The sequence below is a fragment of the Cebus imitator genome, unplaced genomic scaffold (genome assembly GCF_001604975.1).
Source record: "Cebus imitator isolate Cc_AM_T3 unplaced genomic scaffold, Cebus_imitator-1.0 Scaffold155, whole genome shotgun sequence".
In the NCBI taxonomy this organism is placed as follows: domain Eukaryota; kingdom Metazoa; phylum Chordata; class Mammalia; order Primates; family Cebidae; genus Cebus; species Cebus imitator.
In genome coordinates, this window is record NW_016107470.1 from 1,796,270 (window position 1) to 1,817,829 (window position 21,560).

Sequence of the window (21,560 nt, forward strand, 5' to 3'; positions counted from 1 at the left end):
AGTTCCAGCCCGTGTTGGCCTCTTTCCTCCAACGAAACTCAGCGGCAAAAATTCATGGTAATGAAAGGCAGGAGAACATAATTCTTTAAAATGTACACAGTTTTGCCAAATCCATCTGTGACTGAGTTATTTAGTAATTTCACATATGTAGAACAATACAGAGAACCTGAGAGTAAGGTGTTTGGTTTTTATTCTTTGAGTAAGCAGCCAATCTGCTGCATGAGACTATAGCACTAAAAGCCCATGAACTCTTTCACCAGACAATGTCATTAAGTACCTATTTACTGTCATTTAAAATGCAGGTTTAAAAAGCTCTGAACAAGTCAATCCTCAGTTCAAGAATCTTTAGTCATTCTTTTTTGCTTATAGAACAAATTCTAGACTCTTTACCTCAGCACTTACGGCACTCCAAGGGTTGGCCTTAATTCTTTTACTATTCTTTTCCCCCTTCTACTTCCTATTCTCTTTCATCAATCCAAACTGAACTACTTTCTGTTCCCAGCATATCACCTGCGTTTCTGCACAGTGTCTTTGTTTATACTCTTGTCTGAACTCCTCACATACAGGAAGCTACAGCAGTCCATCTCCATTTCAAGTAGAACTTCTTTCATGCAGCCTTCTCAGTTCTCTTAAGGGAATGGAAACCCCCTCTTGTAAGGACTGTCTGCATGCATTTTATCTGCACCATTCTTATGGTACCTTACTATCTCCCGTCTATTTTATAAAAATATAATGCTACAGGACAATAATTATAAGTACAATATTTTAATAAGCACCACAAAGGCAGGATTTATCGTTAGCTTAAATGTTTCCTCTCCAAGTGCCTCATACAGAGACCCCATAAAATATACAGCAGGAGTTAAATAAATGTGTTGAATGAATGGAAGCATGCATAGACAACCATCTTGTATCAGAGGAAAAGGAAACAAAAAATAGGTCTATATACAGAGTGGGTCTGAACGCATGCAGCATTACTTCTCAAGGTCCACTGTCCTCAGATAGCTTTGCACTTATGCTTCTGGTTTATCCAGCTTTATCTCTTTTCTCACATCAATGTACATTGTTTCCCTCACTGATCCAAGTGTTTTAGATTAACCTTATTCCACATTAGAATTATTTTTAAAAACCCCAAATATATGATTAGTTTTTTTTCTTGCCCCAAGAAATGTTTGTGCTTCTAAAAATTGAAACTGGTTAAGAAATCCATAATTATTCACTCTCAATTTAAACTGTATTATCAATGCACATTTGTATTTCTTTAATGTGGTGAAGTAGAAAGTTATCATGGCATTGTAGGGGCATAATTATGTCATTAAAATGATAATAGCCTGGGCTTAATGAAGTATTTTATATACATATTTATAATGAATTCAATTAATACCAGTGAAACATTTTGAGATAACCATCAGCTATTCTATCCATTTTTGTTTTCTCTTTTCCCACAGGCAAAGCCCTCCTGTTTCCAACTCCAAGTTGGTTAAACCCCCGTTAAAGGTATAGGTTGAAGACCTGGATCACTCGGAGCTTCAGAGAGCCTTGCACAGTAGCAATCTCCTCCAACAGAGGGTGATTCATCACCAGAGCCCACACAAATAATTCATTTTCTCACTCTCAAAAAGCTTCTGAAGACATGTTCTCAAAGGCAAAAAAATTAACCAATTACTACAACAGTGTAAGGGTGACACAAGTTCTCATCTGATAAAGCTGACCTAAAACAGAGGTTATCTCTTCCCTCTTTCAAACAGCCTCACTGAATTTAACTGAAATGCATTACAATTTGGAAAAATGAAGGAGTCTTTATTCATTTCCACATTTAAGTCCATCCATTCCTTGACGGTGTTCCCACACTAATTCCCGGACCACTGGCCCTTAGCTCTATGGGAGAAAAAAACCAAACCACTTTTCATTCCTATTAAGAGATGCAGCTAAGAGCACAAGGGGATTTGCTGTAATAGCCACATTACCTGCTAAGAACAGTCATAGTGACCATTTACAGACAGCTTACTATGTGTGCCAGGCACTGTACAAGGGTACATTATATCCATTATACCTCACTGACTAGCAAAGCAGCTTCTATATGCAAGATGCTAATCTCCACTCATTTTCATTAGCATCACAGAAGCACAAAACACAACACAGTGCATAGAATTGAAGGTACAGTGCCCAAAGTGACTCATTTATTAGAATGTGGAGAATCACAATGCAGCACTGATGGGGAGAAAGCAAGGAGCACAACCCCTTTCCAAGCACCCCTTCTGAGTGGTTGAGCAGCCTTTGCTCTGTCCTGGCCCTCTTGGACTTCCAAGCCCCAGGCAAACCTGATTCCATTACCTCTTGTCTGGGGTAATGCACACTCCCCCTCTCTATTCCTGCTGTACTAACTCCTACCATCAAGCGAAATGCGGAGACCAACTTACAACCTGACAGGACGAGGAGAAGAAAATAAAGAGCAAAGCAGCAAATGTGGTTTTCAAGCCTTAGGATCCACCTACCTCTCCTTCATGACACTCAAATTGGTACATCCAAAAGTTCTCCATCTTTCCAGCTGAGGCTAACTCCTGACCTCGGTACTCAGGTGAGTTGTTTTCAGTGGTGTTAGATGCCCGAGTCAATCATGCAACTGGTAACAGGAGATGTGACCACCTCCCTGGGTGTCTGACCTCTCTGCATTAACCCCTCACTGCCTGAATGGCCCAGGCAGTCGTGCGTCACTGCTGGGCATCAGAAGCTGATGTTTCTGAGAAGGGACTGGCCTATCCCTCCTGGCAGCGGCACCTACTATTTCTGGAGAAAATAAACTCGGCTCTGAACTGCTACCAGAAACTTTCACACACCCCAAACTCTGCTACGTTTATAGAACCTGTGAAAAAGCATCCAGCTCATGTGGAAAGAAGGGGTGGGAGTCGGGGGAAAAGAGGTTCTCTCAGGACCTGCATCAGGATGAACCTGGGCATGTGGGAAGAGGCTGGAGGACACTGCAGCAAGCTAGGGGCCACACCTCTGGCCACGGAAAGTCTCTTCACCTTTACGAAGAGCCGTGACAGCCTCACGCTGCAGTCTGAATAAGGCGTATGGCAAGCCAGCGACACCAACACAGAAGAGAGCTGCCTCCAGGGCCAGCACGGTTTGAGCCAAACCAACAGATAATCCTACAATGGGCTCAAAAGCTGGATTGTACATGCTGGTCCAGACTAGACCAGAGGAAGGTCAAAACAAACATAGGTAGAACTGAGCTGGAGGGAGGAGCTCTTGGAAACAGAGGCAGCAGTGTGGTTCTGAAGGCAGGAGGCAGACAGAGAGACCTCCACAGAGAGACACCCCCCTAGGTAACCAGCCTCTCACTGATCTGTGGTGATGCGGAAGGATGTGGATGCATGAAAAACACTCATCTGAATAGATGACTTTAGCCTTCTTTCTCATCAAACCCTTTACCAGGCATGCTGGCAGGTCTTTCTGTGAGCCTACCTGCTTGGTTAATGTGCTATGACAGGACCAAAAGGTAGAAAAAAAGAGACATAAAGGGCCTGTGAGCAATCCACAGCTGGCGAATCCTCCCACACTAGTTGACAGTTTCCTGTGCTGTGGAGAAGCTCTGCAGGCCAAAGTGAGAAACAGGGCCAGAGAGAGGGTGTCCTCTGGCACTGCCCTCTCCCTCTTCATTATTCTGGCATTTCTGACCACTATTCCTGGCACTCTGATTGCACCTACTCTAATCCAGATCAGTGGGATGCAAGTCTCATAGCTGTTAGCCACCATTCCAGAAAGCCCTTTCTAAATGGTGAGCACTGAGGGAGGTATCTCTTCCTACTTTACAGCTCTGGGCATCTCTCAAAACACTTTCTTCTTTCTATTAATTATTTAAAAAGAGAAAATCTTGGGGTGTTGATTCTCAAGAGTCCAGACTGAATACTCCCTACCATTTAACTCTCTGTAGCCCATGGTGCAGCCATTTCCCCCATTATCACTCTTGAAAATTGCACTGGTTTCCATTTATGAACTGCTCAGAACAGTGTGGGTGAAGCTGTTTAGAGTGTTCACTGCTTTTGCGAAAAGCTTGCAACTTTTTCAGTTATTACTCAGAAATGACCAGCACATGTAAGTCACTAGTCAGACTCCAAGAAAACTGCCAGGTCTTCTGGAAAGTTATAGAAAGCATCTATCCAGTGTCCTGTTGGCACAAAAGAACTTAGAATTCTTTCCCTGGCTCTTTTGTTTTCATTCTTTCTTCCCTTTCATGTTCATTCTGCACCTGAACCCTATTTAATTATTCATCACCACCTTCTCCATGCCTCATCAATAATGGATAACACCTGTGATGGAAAACTCCTCCAGCAGTGCAAAGATGGTTGAGATGGAAGCATGAGGATCCACGTGCCACATGCAAGGGAGAAACCAAGCACCCAGATGCTGGCCAGTCTCAAGGCCTGCTCTCTCCTGCATGGCTCCCTCAGCACCAGCAAGGCCCCTTAACTCTGTGCTTCCCAAACTTTTTGCATCATGGCACACAGTGAAATGTTAATACATGTACGATATACTGGGTCACACGGAGAGGACCTGGAGGCCATGATGAGGCTGCACAAGGGTTGAAGACAACGTGCCTGGTGGCCCAGGTCACCCCCCATCCCCAGAGTCCAGGAGGATCATCAGCACACTGGTTGAAAGCACTGCCTTATAAGAGGGTCTTTACAGCAAATTCTTTTGACAATGGCAGGCCCTTGGGTATAATGTTAAAATCCTTCTCCTTCTGAGCAGTCCACCATGGCCCTGCTGTTTCTTCAGGACACCTCCTCTTTTCCATTTCCCCAGCCCTTCCTAGTCCCAGGTTTCTCTGACATGGCCCGTGCCTCATCTCTGTGCTGGCTCTCACACACCTTCCCTTTTACATCATTTCAGTTTCGTTGTCCATTGGTCACTTTGAGATCTGCAAATCTGCCTCTTCTCAGCCAGACAGCAAAACAAACACAGCCCAGTAGTTGGGAATGGCTGACAAGGTCAGCTGGGGAGGACAAGGCCAGCAGCTGCTCTGCCCTAAATTTGAAGCCCAGCAGCTCTTTGCTGGCATGTGATAACAACAGATACCAAACATGGTAGGCAGGCTTCTCAGGTGGCTCCCAATCATCTCCACCTCCTAGTATTCAGCCTCTTGTGTAATCTCCTCCCTGGGGAGGGAGCATGGCTTAGTAACTTACTCCAAGCAATAAAATACAGCAAAGGTGACAGCATATCACCCTGTGACTGGGTTACAAAAAACTATGACTTCCATCTTGCTATCAGACTCCATGACCTTCTCATCCTGCATACTTTATGAAGCAAGATGTCAAGTGTCAGAGAGCCCACGAGGCAGAGAACTAAGGATGCCTCTGGCTAACAGTCAACTGGGAACCAAGATCCTCAGCCCCACTGCACGTGAGGAGCTAAATCCTGACCACAAGCACATGAGCTTGAGATGACTGCAGGCCACCTGACTCCCTGACAGCAGCCTCCAAGAGACCTTAATGGAGAGAAACTGTGAGATAATCAAGGAGGGCTGTTTTATGCCACTAAGTTTTGGGGCAATTTGTTAGACAGCAACAGATAATTAAGACACCAAATAAGGATTCAGATGAGAGGCTCAAGAGCAGAGGATGCTCAAAGGCCTGGCTTGGGCCTGACAAAGGACTAGCTTAGATCGTATCCTCTGTACCAGCAGAGCCTGTGTCTGTGTCAGTCAGAGCCTCTATCTGTTACTGCTGTATCCCTGGGGTCTTACACAGTACCTGATCTATAAAAGGGTCTAAAAGTATTTATTGAATGAGTGAATGATAAATTATAAGATGTACTTTCAAATTTTGACTAAGGACAGTAGTCACAAACTCTCTCTAGTTAACTGCCAAAATAAGGAACAGTATAGCTTTGAGGCCATATTTCTTATTCCTATCTGTAGCTGGTGTTCAACAAAACACAAAGGTGTCAGCAGAGAAACAACTATAACAGCTCAGCTCAATCACTTTGCATGGTAGATGGTTGAGAGCACGTTTATACCTTTGACACCATTCACTTGTGTAAGAAGTTTCCCATCCTTTTCTGAGGTCCATCTGGAAAATATACTGGATTCCATTTCTGCTGTCCTGGCAGTGGATCCTTTGGTTCTAAGGTTATGCTTCTGGATAAGATTCTGGGATGTTGACCTAGCGGGTCTGGCAGCCCCATTTATTCTATACAGTCTGGATCATATAAGAAAATAAAGTTAGTTTTAGAGCTGACACTGGAATGCATACTCTTCTGCAGCAGGTAAAGGGAACAATCGGAGATGAGGATGCTTGGAGTTTTGTCCTCTTAACACCACAAATGGAGACAGACTGGGGCTAGCTATCCTAGAACCACCCTTGCCCTCCCTAAGAATGTATCACATTCCATCAAGGAATCAATCCCCTTGGGGAAGTAGGGCTCCAACTGAACACTTACTCATCCTAAATTCAGTCTACTGGATTTCAGGTCCCATTTCCACTTCATCCTTTGCTAACCAGATCCTGGAAAAGTTTTGTCTGACCAGAACTCTGCAAGGTGTCATGAGCAAGAGGAAATCTCTCAGTTCAGCATGTCTTAACAAGAATCCTTCACAAAAAATGGCATCAAAATTGTCTTGCTTTGGCAGCAAGACAGTTCTTTTCATTCGCCCTTGTAAGCTTGACAACATAACAGCAAGGTCAACAGGATAAGATGCTGCTAACAAGTCTTAATGAATTAGCACACACACTTGACCTTGGTCAGCAGTCTCTTAGCAACGATCAAAAAAAAAAAAAAATCCATGTCGGTGGCATGCTGAATTCAGGGCAGAGACAGGGTATCATCAAGGAAATCAAGGCTCCAGATGAAGCCTTGGTGCTCCTCTACCCTTATTACATCATTTTTCAAAAAGTTTTTTTTTTTAAAAAAAGGTGGATGCAAAAGTACACATGATCAGGGCAGGTATTCACACCAAGCCCTCAATTCCCAGGATTTTGGCAATACCTCTGTCTCAGCAAGAGAGTGGCTGGTTTCTGATTAAGAAATGCTAGTGCTGAAATTGTTTCCTGCTTCAAAATACTTTCTCCATTAGTCGCCGGAATAAGAAATAAAATGCCAATAAAAGGTAAATGTTATCTGGAGGGGTGGTGCATGTTGCCATTATCACTAATTAGCAGTTTAGTTTAAGTTAATCAGACCAACCCTGGAAGAAAAGGCTGAGGGTATAATGCTGCTTAAGGTGGAAGCTGAGAACTAGGGTCGCCTGAGTGCCTGACCAGAGGGGCAGCCCAGTTGTGGGATCTGAATGCTGAGGACAGCAGAAAGGAAACACCAGCCCAGAGAGGGTTGAGGAAGGGCTGCTGAAGCCCAGCCCCCTAATTCAGTTCGCCAGTGACCAACCCCAATGTTAAGTGAGCGTTGACTTCCAAAGGTAATTGACAAATCAAACTTGTGATTCTTATTTCACGTTTCCATAGAGGACTCAATATCTGCAAAACCATTTTCTCTCACAGCTACCTGGGGACATAAATCTGACTAACTCATTTTACTGATGAGGAAACTGAAGCCTGGGAGGAAAGCAGGTGACCAACTCAAGGTAAGTGCAACAGATCAACTGTAAGGGAAAAGATGTACATACGATGGACACTCTGAGCAGCGCATCTGTGTGACTTGCTCCGAGAGAGATACAGGATGAAGGATGAGACAGTGACAGTGAATGACAGAGGCAACAGGTTTAACGCATACAAGAAAAGTAGAAAATGAGATCCTAAATAATTCAGTGTTAACTCTGGTCCACAGTCTAAGCCAGTGTTTACCAATTTTGACTGAATCTCATTAATACCCATGCCACGACCCAACCTCCAGATGCTCTAATCAAGAAGTCTGGGGCCTTGAAATCTATGTTTAAAGAGCAAAGCCCTGTCTTTAGTTAATGGGAATGTGACCTGGATAAAGACAAGATCTGTATTATTACAAGTGTGGGGAAGAGACCAGTCCAGATAAGCATAAAGACATTTAGCATTTTTCATTTTAAAGATGATCATGTTTATAGCCAAATCACATTTCATAATTCTCCTGCGTCACAAAAAGTCTATTTTCAGCTATTCCTTCTGGGTAAACTGGGGCCAAAACGTCCAGACTGGCTCTAAATCTCCTTCAATCCATTAACAGACTTATTTACTTACTTTCTGATGTCCCATGGGCAGGATCTGACCAAGAGGTCAGCTAAGCATGTCAAGTTGAATGTCTGTTGTCTCAATATGAGAAACAAAAGGAGAAAAACTGTATGTGGAACTCTTCAGGGGAATGAAGTGACCTTTGTCTAAACAAAAATCCTCAATCATGGCTGCCTCAAGAAAGCAGTCAGCGAAGACTGTGTTTCAAAACAAGTGGATTGAGAAACTACATTTTTGGACTCAGAACACGTTGCAATTACACTTGTAATGGGAGTATTTTTCATTTTAAAGATAATCATGTTTATACTCAAATCACATTTCATAACTCCCAGGACTACATGGGCTCCAGGATGTAACTGGGTTATGCTTGAAATTCAATTATCTGTGATATATCTGTTCCTCTCCCAGCACTTTCCTTTCCTCTCCAATACAGCCCCAGTACATTTATCACAGAAAATATGAGTGGCTGGGCATGGTGGCTTATGCTTGTAATATGACACTTTGGGAGGCCAACGCTTGAGGACAGGAGTTTGAGACCAGCCTGGGCAACATAACAAGACCCTGTCTTTACAAAAAATAAAATACACACACACACACACACACACACACACACACACACACTCAAAATAATTAGCTGGGCATGATGGCATGCACCTGTAGTCCTAGCTACTAGGTAGGTTGAGGCAGGAGGATTGCTGGAGCCCAGGAGTGTGAGGCTGCAGTGAGCTAGGATTGTGTCCTTGCACTCCAACCTGGGTCATAGAGTGAGATTCTGTCTAAAGAACACATGGAGAGAGCATAGTTGGAGTAGGGGACGCAACTTTCCTAAAGACTACGGGGCAGTTTATTGAGCATACACTTATTCAGTAAGCATGTCAGACACCTGACTGTGGCCCTAAGAGATGCAACTCTGACTGAAAACTGACAACAAAATTCTCTCGGACTAAATCATTCATTTCTTTCCCTGCTGTTTGGCCTATCACTTCTTGACACAGTTTCACATATATACTGTCTGGTGAGACAATCCATTAAAAAAGTTGAGAAAGATTCCCCTTGGGAGAGGGGTCAGCAAAAAGAAAAAATTGGAGCCCAGAGGGTTAAAAAAGATCAGTCTTATCCATCATTTTCTTGTATTCCAGAGAGCACAAAGTAACTGAAGAGTTTGCCTTCTGGTGTGCAGATCACTGGACAAGTTTTGCTCTGGTGACTTCTAGATGCTCATGATCTGATATCAGTGGGGGAGACACCTACCAGGCAACACAACTTGCCTAGAGCTGAACTGACTGGTGAGACTCTAAAGATGAATTAAAATAATCAGAGACAATATTTCCAATCTAGGTAGTATCAAAACAAACATTCTCCCAACTCCTTTTGTTTTTTTCTTGGTTGAAATGAATCATTTGCTCTTCAAATGGGATTGTAAGGTGAAGCCTTTTCATTTTAAAGGTGTACCAGTAAGATCATTACATCTTTAGAAAAATTACTCTAGTTGCATTAGGTCCTCACAGTTCATAGAAAAATGCCTCATTTTGTTGTTGTTGTTATTGACAACTAAGGTCTCTTACTTAGAGCATTATTCCCCATTGACAGATATGACACTTTACTGTGGATCCTAAGTTGCAGAATGGGCCATTAAATGTACCCTGGTAAAAGAAGGCATCTCAAAAACATTTCATTTTTGAAGTAAAGCCCATTAACCTACATAAGTATACAAACCCGAGGAGAAATGAATGCATCCACACTTCACCTCAGCAAGCATCACTCCCACTGCAATTAGTATTCTTGCTGCTACACTTCCCACAAATGTTCTGTGCTTTCCAACTAAGCACACTATCAAGCCCACAGCTCCTGAAGTCTTCAGGTTTTTCATTGTCAAGGTGTAAATTCACTTGCCAATTAGTGCTCGTCACCTTAAGTAGTATAGCCCCCGCCTTAACCTACTTTTTATTTCTTTACTCTTATGTGTGTCACGTAAGCCAAATGCAAGCGTGCGTGCTTAACGCAAACACTGCAGGAAATTAAAGACTTGGTGCACTCATCTTACCATATAACATGGTTAATAAAGCAGTCATTTCTTAGAAATTGTGTACAAAATGTACAGAAGTGTTTGCCTTTCTCTGTGTTTCCAGGAAAGCAGTAACAATGTGATGGTTCCTTTGTGCAGTAAGTCTTCTCTGGAGGATGATTTCTACTTTTGCATATTTTTCATTTAAAGCAAAGAAATACATGAATTTAGTTTTAAAAGTCAAACAATATCATGCAGTTTATGGCAAAAATCAAAGTCTTCCCTGTCCCTCCCACTCCAGGGTCCCACTCCCAACTCTTCTAACATTTTCCCCCAGGTGTGTATTTCCATATTCATCAATAGCATGTTTATACTGCCTCACCTTGGTTTTTCAATTTTATATATTGCTTCCTGGCTTTACTATAATTAAGATTTACCTCTTTCATATTACATGTACCCTCATCCTCTCAACATTACAATTTCTGGTTAATCAATATTCAGTGCTTGTATTCTCAAGACTATACTCTTCTCTGCTGAGCTACAATGCATATTGTTGTTGCATTTCTTGCCAATATCACAATTTCTTTTATTGAGGTAAATAATGGAATTGTTTTTCTATTTTCTTAGTCTCCTTTGGACTGACCAATAATTTATGCCAAATTCTCCTACAACCATCTAAAATTCCTGGTGGTACAAATTTATCAGGAAATCTCTCAGTTCTACTCTTTCTAGAGACTGCCTAACTTGAGCCCTTTGAGCAGAAGGCCACACAGGATTGGTCGCTGGACTTCTGCACCGTTATGATCCTTGGATCTCCTTTCCCATCACCTGGGGATTCTCTCTGCTGCATTCCTGGGTTGGGTCCCCCATTTCCTGGATTTTGCACTTTTTTCTTGGTTTATGCTTCCATGCAAGAAGAGCAATCCTCCAGTAGTTTCCTGAGAACGGGTCCATGCAAGGTAAATTTTCTGGGACACTGCTTGTCTGAAAACATCTTTATTGTACATTCACACTGAATTGAAGATAGACTGGCTGTAGGCCCCCCAGCTTCCAGTGTTGCTTGTGACAAGTCCAACATCATTGTGTTTCCTGATCATTTGTTACTTGTTTTTATTTCTCTGAAAGTCTGTAAAATCTCCTCTTTCTCCCTCCTGTTTTGAAACTTCTGTGGGTCTTTTCTACTTCATTATTCTACACTGGTACCCAGTAGACTCTTTTAATCTGGAAGGTCGTGTGTCCTTTGGCTCCAGCACGTGGTCTTTCATAATTTCCCCTTCCATTTTATCTTTGTCTCTACTACTTTCCATTCTTTTGCCATAATTGTCCTATTGTTTTGAAGATTTCCTCAATTTTGCTGCCTTGATTTGTCCAAGTGACTTTCCATTTGCTTTATGTCTCTGTCTTTCATGTTAGAAATGTTCTTTACATGTCTGGTCATCCTTGGCTGTTCATTCATATTTAAGAGTAAATCCTCAAAAAGCCTATTGGAAGATCATGTACTCATGATGCAGGAGCCATCACTATGGGGTGATCAGGTGGAAAGCCAGGTGTTGTACTGGGAACCCCCCCCAAAATTAGTATCTGTAGTATTTTCTCTTGGGCCTTTTCAGAGAAGAATATGCTTATCTGCTGGGGAATAGGGGTCCCAAGTGGGTTGCATTATAAGCCTGACAACTAAGAGTTCTAAGGTATTCTCAAGGTCTCACTTCTTATAGGGCCCTATGTTCCCCAAGATGCCTTGTTTCCATTTCCAACAGCTGCCATGTCCCTAATTCCAGTGCTTCTCTGCTTAACCCGTTCCTTACAGAAGCCTCCCGTCTTCTGGAGAGAGGAGGAATTGCCTTGTTTCACAAGCTGGATAAGGCATCAGGAAGTTTAATGTCTCCCGTGACAGGCTTCCAAATAATCCTCTTCTTTCTTCAGCCATACCCCTCATACTTCTGCTACCTGAGGTACCCGGTGTCTCAAATTCCTGAGCCTTTTTTTGGGGGTCTACCTAATACATCCTCACAGACACTTGGCAGAAGAGAGAAAATAGAAACCTCATCACTGTGTTAGTCAGGATGGACCAGGCTACGCGGTGATAACATATCACCCCAAAATCTCCGTGGCTTAAAACGATAAAGGTTGATTCTTCTCTCTCAGTACATGTCCCAGCCCTGCCCAACGTGTTTTTCGAGACCTGTGCTGACAGAGGCACGGCTATCTTGTGAGGCTGCCCCCTTAACATGATGCTTTGAGGTTTGTTTCCATTGGGAAAGAAAGCATGACCTTAGCTGCTCCAGCTTGGAAGCAATACAATTCAGGGCTCACATTTCCCCGGCCATGCCTAACTTCTAGGGGCTGAGGAAGAGCTGTCTCTGTGTTTGAAAAAATAAGAGAGCTGGAAATGCTGGGGCACACTAATCCCCCTATCATAGCCAGTTACCACTTGGGTGTTGCCAAATTTTGTTGCGCTCATCTGTTGTTGTTTTCTCTGTCAGCCTTTGTGCTTTTTATTATTTTACTGGAATTCTAGGAGGCAGCAAAGATAAATACCATTTCAAGCTGTATACTGCACCACTTAAAGTAGCAAAAACCCTCCAATTTACACTGTGTGTTTGCTAACATCAATCTCCCCGAGTCTACTATAATTCTGTTCTTGAATGATTCTGCTGCCTAAAGACAGATCAGTAGGCTGTGGCTTTTTGGAACTGGTCTTCAGGCCAGGCATGGTGGCTCATGCCTCTAATCCCAGTATTTTGGGAGGCAGGTGGATCACCTGAGGTCAGGAGTTCAAGGCCAGCCTGGACAACATGGGAAAACCCCATCTCTACTAAAAAATACAAAAATTAGACAGGCATGGTGGCATGTGCCTGTAGTCCCAGCTACTTGGGAGGCTGAGACAGGATAATCACTTGAACCTGGGAGGCAGAGGTTGCGTTGAGCCAAGATTGTGCCACTGTACTCCAGCCTGGACAATAGAGTAAGCCACCATCTTAATAAAAAAAAAAAAGAAAAGAAAGAGGACAGGTTTTCATTATCAATATTTTTCAAGAAGGGGATTGGGAGATAGTTCTAAAGTATATGCTTGGAAAAGTAAAACTGCTTACTGGAAGAAAAGCACATAAGTATTTAAAAAAAAATTTTAGAACACAGTTATTTTCTCACAGTGCTGAGCATGTAATAGATGTGTTCAGTAAATTCTTACAGGTTAGCAATCACGTTTTCTCTTTCTATACAACCCACCAGCAAACAAACACCAGTTTGCTCTAAGCAAAAAGTGCTTAAATTCTGGAGGAATTAAAAGTACTTTAAAAGCAGATTTAGCTATTAGCAATGATGGCTTACAAATGGTAATATAGGTGTTTTTTGTTTCATTTTATTTGCTTTATTATAGTTTCTGATCTTGTCATTTTGAGAGTACAAATACTCAAAATACTGCTTTTGTAAGAATACCATTTCTCCAGGTCTGCTGACCATAATTACAGTGAAATAGCTCTTTTTGTTAAAACCATATCTGTGCTAATAAAAGATTTAATTAAATATTAAATCCACAGCACTTATATGGGGAAAGTACCCAGATAATACATTTTTTCCTTTAAATCAGTAGTTCTCAGTCTTTCACATGTTTATGAATCTCAGGGAAAGTTTACAAAACAAAATAAAATAAAAAACCAGATCACTGAGCCCCACATCAGGTATTGTGGTTTAGAAGGGAAGGGCAGTAACTTGCATTTAGAATAAGGTACCTCCCAGACAGACTTCAGACCACATGGCTTTAAAATACCTTTCCATTTTCTATAACAGCATACATGGAGAATGAGTGTTCAGGAAATATTTTTTGATGCTGAGGTGGAAATCAACAGAATATAATATCATTATATTCTTATAATACCATTAAAGAGATAGCAAAGGAAGGTCCTTCCTATAAACATGTCATGACAGATGAAATGCAATCCACAAATAGCTTTAAAAGGACTGGTGGAATACTTTAAAGCACAGGCTTTCAGTTTCACTTTATATTAACTATTCATAATCCAGTGATCCATAGTGATTTCTTAGCATCAAGCTGAATTTCTGACATGGTGGGTTCTTAAAGCATCATACAATGTTCTATAATTAATTCTACCTTTTGAATGAAACAGCATGCAAGAGAGTTAAGCTGTTCTAGTTCAAATGAATAAAAGTCAGCCCCCAGTCCTACTGTAGGCTGTGCTGTGGACTCATCGTGAGGCTGCAGTGGCAATTGTTTAAGCAGGTCATTTTAAGGAGTTGGCGCACTGGAAAAAGCTGAAGGAAGAGGCCAGCATCTGGACCAATTTTGCCTGCAGCTTTTCCCTCTGGTGGCTTTCCAGGTTTCTAAAAGGATACAGAAGCCAGCCTTTTGCCAACTCCCTACTTTTGAAAACCTGCTCTATTTCCACCCCATTTGCAAAATGTGTGCTGCAATCCCTCCTGGCTGAGAGGAATCTGGAGACAGCTGGAGGTCAAGGAGAATTCTACATGTGAGTGCACCTGTTTTTCACCAAATCAGAAGCCTAGAAAACAGAGAGAGAGGACATGTCTGAACTCACTGACCCAATGCTGCCCCCTTGCTGGGGAGAATGAAGTTCCCTTCCCTACTGGTTTCCAACCTTTCCTAATCCGCTAACGGCAAATGCTGACTATTCCTTAGAGGAGGCGAATGCTACCACTCTGACCTGCATGGCTCTTTATGTGTAAGTAAAATGAACAAATACTTTACAATAATGGTTTCTCGCGCCAAGGATATATATTGAGAAACAGCCTGATGTAATCATAAAATGGAGAATTGAATGAAATTGAATGTAAGCTCTTGACCTTATCTTACTCTAAGATTCATTTTTAAATGAAATGCTTAAAAATTATTCAAGAGTATGGAAAGGGAGAGTAGAAGCAGAAAGAGAATCTTTATAGCAAACAAGTCAGAGCAAAGGTTAGTCTTCCTGATACATTCTGAATAGATTGTGACACCTAAGCCTGCCATGTTATCACATTTCTTAGGTATTTCAAAAATGGAAAATGTCAATGGTGGCATCAATTTCTTTGTATAGCTCTTCACAATGAAAATAATTTGGTTTAAAGTAGAATACATATGAACTGGGAAGGATGTCCTGATACCACCAGATGTGAAAATTAGGCACCTACTGAAGCTAATAATGAGGTATAGGGTGGATGAAAAAACTGCAGAGTCCAGGTGTTGTGTCTCATACCTGTAATCCCAGCACTTTGGGAGGCCGAGGCAGGTGGATCACCTGAGGTCAGGAGTTCAAGACCTGCTTGCCAACATGCTGAAACCCCATTTCTATTAAAAATACAAAATTAGCCAGGAGTGATGGTGTGTGCCTGTAATCCCAGCTACCCAGGAGGCTGGGGCAGGAGAATCACTTGAACCCAGGAGGCAGAGGTTGCAGTGAGCCAAGATTGCACTCCAGCCTGGGCAAAAAAAGTGAAACTGTCTCAAAAAACCAAACCAAAACAAAAAAGCTGCTGAAACTGGCCAGGTGCTGTGGCTCACACCTGTAATCCAAGCCCTTTGGGAGGCCGAGGTGAATGGATCACACGAGGCCAGGAGTTGGAGGCCAGCCTGGCCAACATGGTGAAACCCCATGTCTAGAGACCCTAAAAATGCAAAAATTAGCCAGGTCGGTGGTGTGCACCTATAAGCCCAGCTACTTGGGAGGCTGAGGTAGAATTGCTTGAACTTGGGAGAAGAGGTTGCAGTGAGCCAAGATCACATCAATGCACTCCAGCCTGGGTGACAGAGCAAGACTCCATCTCCAAATAAACAAACAAAACCGCAGAAACCATTGGCATGAAAAGGCGCAGAAGGACTTCCTTGATTTCCTCTAAAGAGGGCACACCACCCATCCCAAATCGTCAAAGGATTGATTTAAGGCAGTTCTCAAATTGTGGTCCTGGGACCAGCAGCATCACGTGGGAACTGTTAGTGACAATGTTGAACTTTAGCTGAGAACCAGAAAAACAAAATGAAGAAATACCCCACTCCTTTTGTGTTCTGGGAAATTCCTTCCCCTTTGACTTAGAGTAGGAATGCTCCTCTTGTTTACCTATGACAAGGCCAAACGCAGACCTTCTACATTCCCATTCGTTCTTCACAAATGATCAGCTGAACGGCTTGATAGCCAAACTTTGCTTACATTTCTCTCCTTCCCCAGTGCATGGACTGGCCAGCATACAATCGCTCCCGAGAAAATGCTGGTCACAGGTAGAAACAGTCTCTGATCCACAGCACATTCACCTCCCACCCTTTTCATGCCACTTTCACACACCCTGTTCCTTCTACTTGGCTACTCCTACCTATAAAACAAACCCCACCTTGTGCCTAACTCTAGAGATCCTAAAAGATCTTAAGGTCAGAAGTTCTCCTATGGCAACAATCCTTCCTCCCTATAATGAAACTGCACCTTTCTCTCCTTTGCAATAATCCTTTCCAATGAAGTGTCTCCTTCCTTAATCAGGGCTTGTTGTTTATTTGGCATTAGAAATACAAATTCTCGGGCCCTACCCCACGCTTTCTGAATCAGAAACTGTGAAGTGGAGGGTGATGCGCCCAAGAATGCACCTCTCACAAGGTCTCCAGGCACAGTGTGGGAACCACTGATTTGAAGCCATCCTGCTAAGAATCTGATGAATGCATTCGACACTTTAATTCTCTCCTGCTGGTATTTCATTCAAGAGAGTTTAGGTGGAAGCTGTTTCTGAGGCTTACAGTGGAAAAGTTCTTAGCGTCCCCACAGACCGTTTCCCATAAAGGCACTACCCAGGGACATACAAGGCCATGGGGCACCATCTCCCTCCCACCGCGTGGATCCGAGCAAGCCCGAACCCTCACCAACTTACATCTCCGTCCGTCTGCCTCTGGTCGTCACAGTCCCTGGTGGGGCTAATGTCCTGGCGCATGACCCAGATGGGCTCTTTGGGCTCGTCAGGGGTGTAAGGCGAACGGATGGTCCTGGTTTTCACCTCCTCGATGGCCTCCTTGATGTCCTTGATGGCCAGCGAGATGGCATCGCGCTTCTCCTTGCTGTACCGCTGCCCGGCCTCGCCGCCGCCTGCGGGGCCAGTTGACCGCTGCTGCCCCGACGGCGTCTGCAGCCCGGGGCTGTCCGGGCGGCCCCCGGCCGGGGTGGGGGGGCGCTCCAGGTCCTGCTCAGCCTCAGGCATGTCCTCGGCCGCCTTGTCGAGGCTCTGCGAGCTCATACTCTGCTTGACCTCCGCCACGATCTGGTCGATGTCCTCCTCCTGCTCGTAGCTGTCCATGCGTGGGTACGGCGCGAACTCGGCTTCCTTCTCGGGGCTGTCGGACTCGCCGTCTGAGCGTTCGTCGTAGTGGTGCAGCCGCGCGCCCAGGGCCTCCTGGCGGTATGCGGCAGCCTCGTCGCGCTCCTGCTCGTAGAGCCGCAGGCCGTCGTGCGCGTCCAGCTCGGGCGCGTCCCCGATCTCCTCGTACACGTGCTCCTGGAGGCCGCCGTAGTCAGCGTAGGGCTCGGCGTAGGGCTCGTCCTCGCTGCGGTGGAAGAGCCGGTGCGTGTAGACGTAGCCCGAGTAGGCCGCATTCATGGCCTCCTCGTGCTCCAGCGAGTGGAAGTGCAGGTGGTTGGGAAGTGCGCGGCGGTGCGTGGCCTCGGCGTGCTCGGCCTCCGCTTGCTCCGTGTACTCCTCCGCCTCGGGCCGGTACTGCACGGCGTAGGCGCTCTCGTCCTCTGGGTCCTGCGCCCGCTCCGCATCGTAGCCGTCGCGGGCTGCGGCGATCACGTCGCCCTCGGCGGTGTCCGTATGGTTGTGGAAGCCGCTCTCCGTGCTGGCCGAGCGCGCCAGGCATTCCCCGCGCTCCTCCTCCTCCTGGCCGAGCTGGGCGCGGAGGTCCTCGAGGGCACGCCCGCGTTGGTGGCGGCCCGCATAATGCTGCTGCTGTGGCGGCTGCTGCTGCTCCTCTTCCACCTCGGGGTGCTCCAGGTCGGCCTCCACCGACTCGTTTACCTCCCCACCTGCCGCCTCGTCTGTCACCTCCACCTCCGCGGACCCCTCCAAGTGGTTCATGGTGGGCGTCGGGGACGGCTGGGAGAAAAGCTGGGCCCCGCTCACTGCGCTCTCATTTTGCTCCACTGGGCTGGAAAAACAAGAATGGGAGAGGCCGTCATGTGGTGCAAACAGTGGTTATGAGATGAATATCCAGATAACCATAAAACCAACTACTATTGATTCCTTTTGGATCTGGGTCAATTACAAAATGACTGCAAATTTAAGCTCAATCTAACAGCACATATATAGCACGCATCATAATTTGTAATTACATATCTACTTGTTTAATTGCTTATTGGCTTTCTCCCTTCCCCATCCCTCAGACTGAGTGCCTCAGGAACATTTTGTTCTTCACGCACACAATTCAGGTCCCATTTCTGATGCATCTGAATAGAGTACTACTAAATTGAATGGGCCAATTGACACATTTTCCATCTGCTAACAGATAAATCTCTCCAAATTAAACGAGGATCCTAGTAACTTTAGAAATCACTCTTTAAATCAATTTAAAAAAAAAAAAAACAAAAAACCTTGAACACCTTTTGAAGCCATTGCTGGTAACACACATATGCAGCCATTTGGAGGGTGGCTGCCAGCTAGCAGAGGGATCCTGCCCTGGCTCTGTTATTACTGACTCTGTGATCTCGGGCAAGTGGCTTAATTTTCTGGACCTCCATGGTGTGACTGGCCTCATTTCCTACATGCAGGATGTTAACAGCTATTACACAGGGTAAAAAAGACTCCGTGATCAAATAAGTTTGGAAAATGGTGAGTTACAGTGGACTTTTCATTAATATCCAGAAGGAGGAAGATGCAGGATACAGGGTTTCCCTAACTTGTGTGACCAGGAGACACTTTTTCTTCCTAGAGGCCAGTGTTATACAGCAGTTGGTTCCTAATAGTCAGGCTTCCCTGTTGCACATTCAGCATCCAGGATTCAACCAACCACGGACGACAATCTTCGGGAAAAAAAACCCAACACGATACAGCAATAAAAAATAATGCAAGTAAAAATAAAATATAACTGATTTACATAACATTTATATCATATTACATATTATAAGAAATCTAGAGATGATTCACAGTATATGGGAGAATGTGCATAGGTCATATGCAAATATGCCATTTTATAACGGATTTTCATATCCACTGAGGTCCTGAAACCAATCCCCACAGATTCCAGGGGAGGACTATAGTCACTTCCCCCATATACCCTGCATTTAAAAATCTGTGATTTTTATGAGTTGCCATTATAGCTAGAATGGGATAACAGGTGTATTTTTTTTTTAAATATGGGTAGGTCTCATTCTATTTTCAGAGAAATTTGTAGCTTGTGAGAAAGATTTGCTTTCAACCTTTCTCAATTTTTATCATAAAATAGCTCTATAGTATATTCTGTGCAGTATATAGAAATAGACACAGAGAATGTAAAGAACAACAACTAAACAGGTAGGACCCCTGTGATTTTGAGATCCCTGTGGCAAATGGGCTCAACAGTATGTGTAAACTCGCTGTTATGTTCTTTTGGAGAGCCTCTCTTACAAATGGACAAAATTGATGGGAAGTGAACTCTTAAATGTTATAGCAGGCAGCCCCAGGAGGACCAGGGATATCTGATTGACTCTAGTAGTGAGATGCCTTATATTCTATTCAACTACCTGTCACAACCACAGCAATTTCCTTCGAGCATTGATAACCATCCCAATAGCAAAAAAGGCCATTTTGGAGCTACCAAGTCCACATTTAAGCAGAAGTATCATGTTTCCCCCATTCTTTAATGGATCTACCCCTGATTGATGCTTGCTAGAAGAAACAAATCATGGTTTACAAGAGAAGAACAACTTTTATTGCTTCTCTACTTGACATGAGTCCCACTTCATATAAATTAGACCCAGCCTCTTTTCAAAAATTTGTGGGCTCCTCCCATTAACTCCTGACAACAGTGACTGTGGACTACGTAAAAGAAAGTCTTCCTAAAGCAAGTATGAGTCTCCCTTTAAACCTTGTTGGATGGTTAAGGCTGTAAACCAGTGGCAGGGTCGGGTAGGAAGGGGGATGATTGAAACTGTTCCACCTCAGATCATCAGGCTTAATAGATTTTAATAAGGAGTGCATGACCTAGATCCCTCGCATGTGCAGTTCACAATAAGGTTCATGCTCCTATGAGAATCTAAGGCTGCTGCTGATGTGACAGGAGGTGGAGCTCAGGTAGCAGTGCCCACTCACCTGTTGTTGTGCAGCTGGGTTCCTACAGGCCATGGATGAATATGGGTCCATAGCCCGTGGTTAGAAACCCCTGCTCTAAACAGAAGAGGCAAGTGTTGGTGCTGCAGGCCACCCAGTTAAATAGCCTCCAGTGGATTATGAGAAACACAAAACAAATATTCAACTCAATACAATACATGGACAAGAACAGCATAGCCAAGTTTCTTTCATAAGAACTTTCTTAAAAAGATAACAGATAAATCTTCATTAAATCTACATTGGTTTCGTAACATACAAATCTAATTCCAATAAACACAAAGCAAGCATTCACAGAAAGGGAGAGCAAACATATCACAGACTTTCCTGGGTTCTTTTACCCTCAGGTGTCTCAGTTGTATGTGGTCAGTGTAAGAAAAACAGTAACAAAAATCACACAAAGCACCTGAACGACCAACAATTCATGATAACCATGTGTGGAATTGACCAAATTGCTATCTTCAGGGAAAATGGCTCTTCTTTAGATTGATGAAAGATTCTTTAGATCTACTGACATATGTATTAAAAAGAAATTTTAGCTCATTCTGGGTTAAAATCAGTGAATGGTACCCTCTTATAAAACGTGTTGATTAGAAAGAAATGGAATTTCCGTGTGTGTACATACACTAAACCGTAGTAAAGGAACTTCTCTGGTGGGGCAGAGGATGGAGGAAGATAGTGTTAACATAATGTAGTTTTAGTACAATAGAGCTTTTTGTTCACTAAGTACCTTCTCCTTATACCCCTGTCCACAAAACTCACATACAGTGTTTGTGTTTTACATACCATCATGTTTTCAATAATATGATTTGGGTTGTGGTATTACAACATGTTAACAAATAACAGACATCGACTTTGGGGGTTTCTCTAGGACAAAGGCAACTATCAACTTTTAAGGAAGGAGCTGAAGTTGATGCTCAGGTTCATCCCTACACACAAGAAAACTATTCTCCCTACCCTGGCAACTTTGGGAGTGGTATTTATAAAAAACATTTGGGCCGGGCGCGGTGGCTCAAGCCTGTAATCCCAGCACTTTGGGAGGCCGAGGCGGGTGGATCACGAGGTCAAGAGATCGAGACCATCCTGGTCAACATGGTGAAACCCCG

At 43.8% G+C, this 21,560-nt stretch overlaps 1 protein-coding gene across 3 annotated transcripts in view; it reads right to left on the bottom strand.

The window, feature by feature from the left end:
• APBA1 (amyloid beta precursor protein binding family A member 1) overlaps positions 1–21,560 on the bottom strand; it is a 213,007-nt gene that overhangs the window by 50,630 nt on the left and 140,817 nt on the right. For all 3 annotated transcript variants that reach the window (XM_017543437.2, XM_037743823.1, XM_017543438.2), the window contains exon 2: positions 17,032–18,301. In XM_017543437.2, coding sequence (XP_017398926.1) covers positions 17,032–18,231 — 1,200 coding nt within the window. In that variant the 5' untranslated portion in view covers positions 18,232–18,301. The remainder of the gene's footprint in view (positions 1–17,031; positions 18,302–21,560) is intronic.